Source organism: Buceros rhinoceros, unplaced genomic scaffold (assembly GCF_000710305.1).
Source record: "Buceros rhinoceros silvestris isolate BGI_N320 unplaced genomic scaffold, ASM71030v1 scaffold11789, whole genome shotgun sequence".
In the NCBI taxonomy this organism is placed as follows: domain Eukaryota; kingdom Metazoa; phylum Chordata; class Aves; order Bucerotiformes; family Bucerotidae; genus Buceros; species Buceros rhinoceros.
In genome coordinates, this window is record NW_010429868.1 from 67,778 (window position 1) to 78,985 (window position 11,208).

At 48.5% G+C, this 11,208-nt stretch overlaps 1 protein-coding gene across 1 annotated transcript in view; it reads left to right on the top strand.

Annotated features, from left to right (window-relative positions):
* CDH23 (cadherin-related 23) overlaps nt 1-11,208 on the top strand; it is a gene marked incomplete at its 5' end in the record, with an annotated part of 126,966 nt that overhangs the window by 50,045 nt on the left and 65,713 nt on the right. Inside the window, one exon of the mRNA XM_010142829.1 lies at nt 5,624-5,702. Within this exon, the coding sequence (XP_010141131.1) occupies nt 5,624-5,702 (79 nt within the window). The remainder of the gene's footprint in view (nt 1-5,623; nt 5,703-11,208) is intronic.

Here is an 11,208-nt window from a genome sequence, read left to right on the forward strand (position 1 = left end):
CTTAGATCACCCTTAACTGGGGGGAAAAAAGCCTTAGATGAAATTCTAGAAATAGAAGTCCCATGAGTATCAAAAATTATATACTGCATCCCTTTCATGGAGTGGCTTGGTGTCTAGGAAAGGGCATCTCTTTCATTAATGAGACATAGTAACGGTGGAGATCAACAATCTCTTTGTGTTGATACACCGACACGCAGCATAGTTACTGCCAGTGCGTATCCCGTTTGCATTAGGCAACGCAGCAAATAATCACTGCGTAACCTGAAGCAGGGAACGAATGAGGGAGTGATCACCAAACTGTTAGTTTCCTGACAGGTTTAGAGATTTTCATTTCTCTTGGCCCCATGTAACATCTTCGAAGGCATCAAGATATCCAAGATGGATAGATGCCACCAGAGACGCAGAGGAGAAACAACGGCTGAACGTGGGCAGTACTTTGAGTGGTATTGCTCTCTGGTTTAGACCCGAAGTGCTCCCCAGGAGAAATCTCCGCTGCTGAATCAAGTACTTGCTATGGCAAGCCTGGCATTTAACTTGCATTCAGCTTAACATGGGAAGTCTCATCAGCTATGCCCTACCATCTGAGGGAGCCAGTCGCACGTAGAGTGTCACCCTCCGAATGGCTTGGTCACCAAAAGGATAACCACAAGTTCGGGTGAGGAGTCTGGGCTTGGCCAACTTCTGTCCAAAAACAGGCTTTGAGGTCAAGCCAATAGGCTGCAGTGCATTCGTGGGTGATGTTTGCCTTGCTGTCAGTCTCAGCAGGTTAACATGTGCTCAAGACATTTCATCCCAGCCTCAAATCTACAGAGCAGAGACTTGCTGCTGCTCCACACGCCCGTTCTTCGTCTCTCTTGCCTCTTTATCTGTGGTGCACAGCATGTCTGTGTTCCTCTATCAATGTATCAGGCGAGAATACCTCATCTAAAGTGTATACATTACCTAATAAAATCCTTCTTATTTGGGATTATTGCATCAAATTTTAATTTCCTCACTCGAGTAACAGCATGTCAGCCAGCCCGTCAGTGAAGAGCCGATAGAAGGTGAAAAGAGTGGATAAACTGCAGCAAATTACCGCAAACAGATCTCTATCAGCCCTTTGACTGGAATTGACTGGAATTAAGAAGTGAGAAATAGGATTTTTTTTTTGCCGTGGCAGCTTTCTGAAGCGCTCCCCCTTCCTCCTCCTGCTGCAATGCTGGGCTGCGCCTTGCCTTTCAAGTCCCTAATCCTATAAAAGAAGAAGAAGAAAAAGGGGTGGAGGGATGCAAGAGGGGAGAGAAGCACTGTTGTAGCTCTTATTTTTCTCAGGCTGGGATCTGGTAGCATAATTTAGAAGCATTTTGGGCACGTGCTTATTCGGACACTGAGAAGAAAGAAATTTCTTATCGGGCAAAGGAAGAAAACGCAGCAGGGAGAGACTTTGCTGTCCCTGGAGGTGTTGTATCTTCTTTCTTGACTCTGTTTATCATCCCAGAGTGCCTCAGATATCTCTCCCAGGGCACCCGAATGCACCAACACTGCCTGCAGCTGTGGCAAAGCTTGACGACACTGTATTTTTCATCCTCAGAGTCTTTTCGGGTGTCCATCCTCTCAGTGTCTGTAGTTTTGATGCATTGTTGATGCTCTCCAGCTGAGTTATTAGGGGCTGGAAGAGAGGACCCATTTCCCCTTGCAGAGATGCTGTTGGTCTGATGAGCCCCTGCTTTTGGACCTCAGCTGGTGCATGGTCCAGGCAGCATCGCAGCTTCACTTTGGGGGTGAAAGCGAAGGAATCCGTTCACTAAGAGATGAGCTGAGGCTGATGAAAGTGTGCTTCGTCCCTCAGGGAATCACATGAAGACAAGAGGGGAGGCAAACCCCATTGGTGTTTGGCCCCAAGCCCAGCAGTTGTATTCCCTTGCAATAGCGTGGTACAGATTCGTGTCAAATATCATTAAAACAGTTTTAATTCTTCAGCACCATCCCCCACTTCCTCCAAAACTCCTTGGGTTGAGGAAATTATGTAGAATCAGTCCTATTTCTGCCCTAGAGTCTCAATAGCTCTGAGTTAATTCTTTCTTACAATATTTCCAGCCCATCAGTGTGAACACTTTATTAAAAGCTCAGGGTTTTATTAAAAAAGGATTGATTTACCCCTGCCCCTCTTCAAAAAAACCTCCGATTTTGTTTGGATAATGTGCTATTCTTTATTTTCTTTGCCTTTTTTTTAAGCATAGGCTTTTCCAGATTATTACTTTTCTAAACCTTCCTCTTCCTTCCCTAGAGGGAGAGGGTTATTCTATTCTGGTTCTTCAGTCTGTACCCACCAGCTGAGTCCTTTCCTTGCAGCCACCATTGTCTGCGGTAGGCAGGAGAGTTCTTACTTGTTTTAAGAAATGTCAGGAATACTTTGGAGTTTCCAAGAGCCGCAGGTTCATGCCACATATCCCTGGGGTGAGACCTGGGCAGAGATTTTTGGCACTGGAAGTCAATCTGGGGTTTCCGTGAATAAGCGGAAGCCTTGCCAGATGTGTTTGGGCAGAGATGGTGGGAGGGATCCCAGTGGTAGCAGTAGGCTACCTCAGGGAGCCAGATCACAGCATCTCCTGCCCTTGCTACGCCAAGACCTAAGCAGTGAAAGGAATAGTGTTGTGGTGTGATAGGATTTTGAAGAGAAATTGGAAATTGTTGAGATGTGGTTGGTGAGAGGTCCATCTTTGCCATTGCGGATGGTCATGATCAAGGGTTTGTTTGGGTTTGAGGTGTTTTCCCATTTCTAGTCTCTCTCTGGTTTAGTTATCTCTGCTGGCATGTTGGGCAAGGCACTTCATGATCATCACAGGTACTAAGAGATGAGCATAGCCTGTGTGTAGCGTCGTCACATTTTGAATCACAGCATCTCACTCCAACATGTGCTGAATGGAAACAGTCTCTCCTGTTGACCAAGGTGACTGATCATGCTTTGAGACTGTCTTCATCACTTGTTATCACTCACTACAAAACTAGTAAGTGCCACAAGCAATGTGGATAAACATTGTGCCCATCCTGTGGTACTTGTTCCACCTCTTCCCCAGAAGGATAAAGATTGATCCTAAACATTGTGTGGATGCTCCGGGAGGGATCATCCATTCTCAGGAGCTGGGATCTGCCAGTTTGTGGCTATTGGAAGACTCTGGTGAAGGAGCTGCCAGGAAAGATGGAAACTAAGCAGGATATGAAGAAGGTGCCCAGGTCCCTGTCCTTGCCACGGTTCCAGGAGATGGCATCCATGAATGGCAGGGAGCTCGGCTCTGCTCCAGCATGTGTTCTTTGGTCACTGGTGAAGTGTGGCTCATTCCCAAGAGGGGCTGGTGAAAGGGCTTGTGGAGGAGGAGACAACACAGAGGGCTGCGAGAACAACAGTGGAAACACCAGCAGTGTGGAAGCCCTCATTCTTGCAATCAGATGCTTGGCTATTTTCTTTCCTATGGACATCTCCATGAGACGCACTGCTGAGATACCTCAACAAGATTCCCCCTCCTCCCCTCCCCAACTTTCCCCGCTGCAACATCTGCCCTCACCCTTTTATCTTTCCCAACAGCCCTTCCCCTTGGCTCCTACAGGAGGGACCTTTCCTCAGATAAAGTGGCCACAGCGTCAGCAGTCCGGTTGTTATTCCTCGGCCATCGCAGGAACCCTGCCTTCTCCCCCAGCTGCCTTCCCTTTGAAACATGCCGCACGGCAGGCGACACTTAGCATTCTGAGCTGCTCTCTCGCTTTTTGACAGGCGATGAGCGAGCTGTCAGGTGGACCAAGTGCCTTCGCCCACCACCCCTGCCACAGAGGAGCTCTTGTTTTGCCAGGGAGCGGAGGGGGGCTAACGCCTGCCCTGTGAGGACCGCAGATTAAAACAGAGTATGCTGGATTGCGTTCCGCTCCTCTTTTCTTTTTTTTTTCCTCCACTTTGCCTTGCCCTCCTTTCCATGTCCCTTGTTCTGCTTTCCTGCCTGCTCCTTTCCCGCTTTACTTGTGCTTTTTATCTATCCTTGCTCCTTTGGAAAGCACAGTTACTGTCAGTGATTTAGAGGATCTCCGTTGGCTGCTGAGCCTCAGCAGCCGAGTGCTGCTCAGAGGCCAGTGACCTGGGATTTATGGCTAATGTTCTCAGTTAATAACGTGGATTTACTTAAAGAGTCCATTGAAAAGCCTCTGGAGATCAGGGAATGGGCAGTCTGCCTGGCCCCAGGAGCCTTCTTTACAGCCGCCAGCAGCAGCAAAGCATCTCCATCGAGCCCACAGGGGCACAGCTCTGAAAGCTGGGGAAGACAGCAAGTCCCTGCTTTCCACCGGTGATGTTTCTGCGGTAGTTTTCCCTTTGGCCTTCAACTGATGGATTGCAGGGCAAACGCAACGCCGCTGTCCTGCTATGCTCCCTCGTTAGATATGCAAACGCCTCTGTTGACATTTCCTTTGAGGGCAAAAAAAAAAAAAATGTCTCTTTTGCCACTGTTAATAAACCAATGAAAACAAGAACAGCTGAGCTGTAAATTTTTTCACACTACATTAATTATGTGCGTGTGCATGTGTTTGTATTCACATGGGATCGCTGCAGTGAGGCGGGGAAAGTGCAGCTTGTGGAGCCGACATAAGGGCATGATATTTTTATTTTAAGGACTAAACAAGAATTTTGGGTCATATTTATGCTCTTCCTTGGTCTTGGGGGACTCTTGGCCTTCTGGACCTTTCTGCTGGGCTATAAGAAACCAGTCTGTCCTGCAGAATGGAGGATGAGGTGTGTGAGCTGGCAGTTGTAGGAGCTCCTGCCTCTGGGCAATCTCCTGTCCTCAGCATTTGTTCAGCTCTCCTTCTCCTTCAAGGTTTCAGTTAAAATCTCTGCACCTCCCTTGGTTAGTATTGCAGCTGGATGCTGATGGCCAGTGTGAGCATCCCTTGTCGCCTGGGGTGCCTCGTTTGAAGAATGCAGAGGGAGAAGAGGACCAGTGGAAACTGGGAAGCCAGTGGCATATAAAACTGGTGTAGTGACAAGTGTTGAAGGTCATGGTGAGAAGAAATTGTCGCCTTTGGTTCTTGAGGGACCGCAGAGCAAAGATCTCTGTGGCAGAGTGTATGCTTTTGCCTGTCAGCCAGAGCCCGTGCGGCTGGGATGCTGTGTGAGGAGGCATGTCCTGGCTTGGCCAAGGCTGCAACTTCAGTCCCTTCTTCCTCTAACACTGATAGCTGTGCTTACCACACTGACCTTGCTTCAAATTCTCTTCCTCTGGGCAGTGTATGAGCAGCACGGGGGCTGAGTCTGGTGGTGGTCTCTCCAGTCCCTATAGACACTTGGCCTGGTACAAGCCTACTGCCCAGTCAAGCTCAGCCTGCGTCGTGGTTCAGTCAGAGGACGTGTTCTCCTGGGCATGTCCTAGTATCACCAGCTACATCCTGGGGTGGGTTAGGAGAGTTTTGCAGCTTACACAAGAGTGATGAGCGGTGAGCCTGAACTGCCCCAAGAAGCAAAGGGCCTTTTCCGTGACATGCCTTGCCCTTAGACAGTTCTCTAAAGCACATGGACCATGGTAAGAGGTACAGTGCCTTGGCAGGAAGTACCAGCAGCGGCCAGCCAGGGTGCATGTAACTCGTGTCTCCTTTCCCTCCCCAGGGTACCACGGTGCGGATGATAACGGCCATAGACCAGGACAAAGGCCGTCCCCGGGGCATCGGCTACACCATTGTCTCGGGTAAGTTGTGGGGGGATGTGGTGGGGAGCCCAGCGGGGATGGAGGAACTTTCCTGCAGTAAGTCTTTGTACATCTCATGACTGGGAAATATTTGGCCAAGCTTCTACTTGACTGTACTGCTTGCTCTTTTGATTCAGCGTCACTAATTATGGTAACCTGCTGCTACAACTAAACCGTGTACCTCTCCGAAAAGCTTTCTTTGCCTTTGTGCTGCTGGAGTGCATCGTTCGTGGCATCTCCCTTTCCTTGAGCAGCAGACGTTCTTTCTAACAAATTTGGCAATATCTCCTAGCAAAACCTTTCAGTCCTAACGGTGAGCCACACACAGCTTTGCCTCACACAACGCCACGGAGCTCTGTAAAGAGTGGGGTGTTAAACTCTCTCTGGCAGCATGGAGGTTATTTGTTTAGGGAGAGAATGGAACTGATTACAGGCTCAGCAGCTCCTGTAGGGTTCTGCCACATTTCCTGAAAGTCTCTGCGCTGAGGGCTTGTCTCCTGAAGCATTGCCTGAATTTCACAAGCTGGAAGGCAGGAAGCTGGACCTGTGAGTATGAAGGGCTAGAGAATGAAGCTCAGTTAGAGCAGTGATGGGTTTCTGCCTTCTGACAGGTACGTGGGTTAATCCTGCTGTCGCAGACTGGCTCTGAAGCCTGGGGGACCCATCCCAGTGCGAACGGGTAGCTTGGTGAAACTGCTGTCACTGGGCAATGCTTGGCTCCCTTGGGAGTGTAGCTTGAGGGCCTCCCTTTGGAGGAAGGTCTACCAGCTTGGTTTGACCAGCTGTGAGGAAAAAAAATTACTGTTTCAGGTTACAGGAGACTTAATTTTCAAAGAAGGGTCTGTTTGAGGTGTCTGGTGCTGAACTCTTTTTGCCATGCTGTTGGTTTTGGGGAGACTCTCCCTGCAGCCCCACAAGACCAAATCTCTTTTGTGAGCCTCTTCTGATGGCAAAGGAGCTGGGGCAGGGCAGTCTGGGCAGATGTTCCCAGATAAAACATAGCTGTGTTTTGGAAAAGGCAATTTTTGGAGCTGGAGCCGTCTCATTTGAGATGTCTTGAGGTCAGTGTACTTCTGCCATATCCAAGGCAGACTTTGATGCTCCCTGGGCTGCACGTGGACTCTGCTTTGGTGGGGCTGTGCCTCGGGGACAGACAGACTACTCAGGTTAACCCAGGAGCAAGGGACCGGTTTGGTAGGTCTGGGTTGTAACCCTATTTCTGGTCTTGACTTTGGTGGGGGATCTTCATGGCAAGAAATGGCAGCAGTCCCTCCTCTCCCCACTGTTGCACATGCTTCAGGTGCTGGCTGGCAGCTCCTTCAATCTGCACATGCAGAAATAATTTCCCAGTTTCTCTTCCTCAAAGACCAGCTGCTTCAAATGCTCTTTTAATCAACCTCTAGGGTTAAGGTGATTTCACCCTGACTTTCAAGTCTCCTGATCCTGACTGCAAGTATCCAGGTCACTCTGCCTTTGAAGATGCAAGGATTATTTATTCTTCTAATTCCCTCTGCAATTTATTCTAACGTTCCTCCAGCATGAATTAAATGAGAGATTCGCTCAGATCAACTGGCCAAAGTGCAGCAGGGACTTTCTCACAGCTGATACTTGTCCTTTTTCACTTAAGACTAGACTGAAAACTCAAGCTGATTTTGCAGAGGCCACTGAACTACCACGGGGATGGTAAAAGCTGTCAGCTTACAGAAACCTCACCCAGCTCAAAGCCTGAGGATGGTCAGCAGCTTGGAAATCACACTCATCTGTTCATGCACCTTCTTTTGATGGCTACAGACCCTTTTTCTGACTCAGTATGGGTTATGCTGTAGGTATCTGATTTTCCCTTGTCAGCAACAGTGCAATACAAACAACTTTGGGTTTCCAAGAGCCTTTATTTGATGACTTAAACCTACAGAAGCAACAGTGCAATCTCTGGAGGGTTAATTTGCCCAATACATCCATCCACTTGTGGTCATGTCAGGCTTTCTGCTCATCACTCAGTCATGGCTGCTCTACTAAGTCAAGGAAACAAAACCTTGGACCCTGGATTTTTTACCTGGAATGTTCATGCATGCTCTTATTTTCATGTCTGTCTCGGGAAATAGCCAGGATGTCCCTTTGTAAGCGTCCCCCGCTCAGTGCCAGGGTGGCCATCACCCTGGCCATTCTGGCCAGGCAGAAGGATGGTGGAAGGGAGCCAGGTGCTCTCCTGGAGCCTGGTGGCAGCGGGGTGTGGAGTGACAGGCAGGCAGATCAGCGCAAACAGCTTCGCATCTACTCGCATGTGCCAGGAACTTAATCCCTGCCCCTGGTCCCGCCCGGTGGGAGGCAGCTCGTATCGGAGAATCAGGCAGAACACATCAAAGACTGATTAAACTGCTTTGCCTTTTTTCTTTTTTCCCCCAAACATGAGAATTGCAGCATGTTTTCAGAACTGGCCGGGAGTCCTTCTCCTGTTGGCACCAGCATCAGCAGAGTGGTGGTGCTGGGGAAGGATCAGCCTGTGGACAGACACCTGTAATCACCTCCTGCCTCTTCCCCATCCTCACCCTGTCTTCTGCTTAAGGCAGATGTTTCCAAAATCCCTGAAGCCAAGCTTCAGGACGCTCTGCTTCCACTTCGAACTGGGTTTGTTGCCACAGCCAGAGTTCACCAGCTCCGTTTGGCTGCCTGATTGTGGCCAAGGCTGAGGGCAAATTTTAAGGAAAACAGGGTCATGGGGCAAATGTTCTATTTTTCTGAAGTCAGTAAGGGTGTGAGTGCCTCTTCCGCTCTGCTCAAGACGTCCTCTTATGCTTTCCATGATTTGTTTCTTGCTTTTGAAATAGCATATCTTCTGATGTCAGGGAGTGCAGACACAGGAACCAGCAGCTACTGTGCCTCCAAAATCCTGCTCACCCAAGGCAAGGGATATACTTTTTTTTTTTTGGCAAGCAGGTAAAGCCTAATTAATTTGTCATTATCTTCAATCATGATGGTAAAGGGCAGTGAGCAGATTTTGTGCCTGAGCTGGTAAATTTTTATGAGAATTTTGCAAAAAAATGGTTTAACATATGGGAATGAAAAAGCAAATTAAATTAGAAACTGACCATAAGCAAAAGTGAAAATGGCCAGTGGAGGTTGTAATTATACCTGGCTCTTCAGCTCTCTTCCACAAAGGGAGGTGGAAGTGATGCTCTTCCCATTTCACAGCAGAGACAGGTGATTCTGAGCATTTGGTCTGATTTTGCCACCTGGGGTTGAATATACAACAGCGAGAGACCTGAAAAGGAACCTAGTCTTTTATCATTCCTTCAGTATTAATACTTGGAGGCAGGGTATAAAAATTAATTTGGAATTGTCAGTGTCCTGCTCAGCTCCATCCCTTGACTACATGTGCCTCGGGATATACAGCAGCACCTCTAATTTATACGGCCATCCCCAGCACAAGGTCCTCCCGTGACAGGAAAACAATAAAATTCAAAGATTAGTCATAACCACATAAAATAAGACTTAAGATCTAAATTTATGCCACCAGCTTACAAAGCTGTTAAGCCTGAAATGATGGAGGAGCGCTGATCTAGCACTGTCACGGCTTTGGCTAGTTGTCCTGTCAGGGCAGGTGAGGCTGCCTGCTGCCTGCCTGCACTGGGAATCGTTTTCATACCTTATTGGGAACAGCCATTCAGGTGTTTCTCCCCCTTCCTCCCCATGGGAGTGTTTTAACCCCAGGAAAACACGCACTTTTTCACCACGCGCTTTACAAGGAGTGGGGTCACCGCCCCGCAAGAGGCCATTTGAAAAAGAAATCCAAGTTGAGACCTCACGATTCAAGCCACTTGTGTCGAAAGGCTGGTTGGTGCTGGGGCTCCCATCCCACCCATGAGTGTTTATGTTGCTGCTTTTCTCAGGCGAAAATGATGGTGCAGGCAGCCCATGGCCGGTGCCCTGCAAAACCCCTCGCCTCCCCAGTTCCCCGGCTGCTTTGACAGGTTGGAGATGCTCAGGATTGCCGCTGAGGTCAGGACTCGCTTTGAAGGACAGATAATTAATCCAGCAAAGTAATCCACAGTTCCTTTTTGGCAGATTTATGGAGATAGCCTCTGTGCTGGGGACTCTGCCTCATCATCTTTCATTTCCCAGGCAAAGCGAGTGACTTGTTGTATAACACGACCTGTTCTAGATAAGGCTTTTCATTTAGGGGAACTCTCTGGTCTAACCGAGATTGATTTTCCCAGTGGAAATCGGAGGGCCCCGGCGCTCTCGGCAGGATCAGGCCTGCAGACAGCAGTGTGTTTTCATGTTTGCTGCAGCAGCACATTACCTGGGGCATGGGGAATCCTTTGGCTCTTTAAGAGAAGGATTTTTTATCGTGAATTAATTAGCAATTTAATTAAAAGGCAGGAGGGGACTTTGGCCCGCGAGCTCTTGTTAGGAAAACGTATTGTATGACTGCAGCCTCGCGCTTTGCTCGCTAGCAGTAAACTTCAGATTTCATTTATTTCCAGGACAGTCAAGAGACTTCACATCTCCTGGCGTGAAGATGTGAGAGTGACCTGTGCCTCTTGGGCAAGCATCAAAGGGTTAAACCAGGGGAAAGGGTCCCAGAGCTCTGCAAGATGCCCAACTGTCAGTCTCTGCCTGCCTGACATATTTCAGGTGATGGATGGGCAAGGGGAGATGGCACAAGGACAGTCCCTACGTCCTTCCCAGGGCTTGGGAAGTCCTGTAGGAGAGAGGGGAGGGAGCGTGGGGCTTTTGGTGGGTGAGCTGATCCTTCCTGAAGTTGATTCTTTCAGGAGACTGTTGCAGTTTGTAGCAAAGCGCTCTCTTCCTAAAGCTGGTGAATCCCAACGGAAGCACGAATTAAAACTCCTTGTTTGCTCAATGTAATAAAAGTGTGAGTTAAGCAAGAGGAAAGCATGTATGAAAAGAATTGTTCTCTGTCTATCTTCTGGTTTTCCTGCTAAAGAATAAAATGGCATATATGTATATGTAAAAATCAGTGCAGTAACTCTCAGAATATGTTCCACATGGTCTTATCAGATCTGGAGTTCTTTTGAAAGTGCAGTATGACCATTTGAGATGAGATTAAGTGGCCAAAGAGGTCCCCCAGCCCCCAGCTGCTGACACCTCCCTTCATATTTTGACTGAATTTAATAGAGAAGGCAGGGCAAAGCAAACACATTCCCTGAGTCCCTTAAACCGGACATCAGGGAGGATCCTTTGAAATGGGACCTGTAAATTTTAATTGGCCTACGTCGCGCCACTTTTTCCCCCTTTCGGGTCTCTTAGCAAAATACTAGGGTGTTAAAGTCCTCATAAATCACACCTGCTGGGAGGGCATTCCGCTGTGTTTTAAAGGCAGTCATCGTAGCAGAACATTTCTGTAGGAGGACACGCTGATGGGTGGAAAAGTGCCTCATGCCGTATTATTCATCAAAGGCTGTTTTTCCACCCTGCCAATGCCAGGGGATGAGACAGCACAAAGAAGAGATGGTGGCTGCAGCCACAGCCCCTCTTTTCTTGG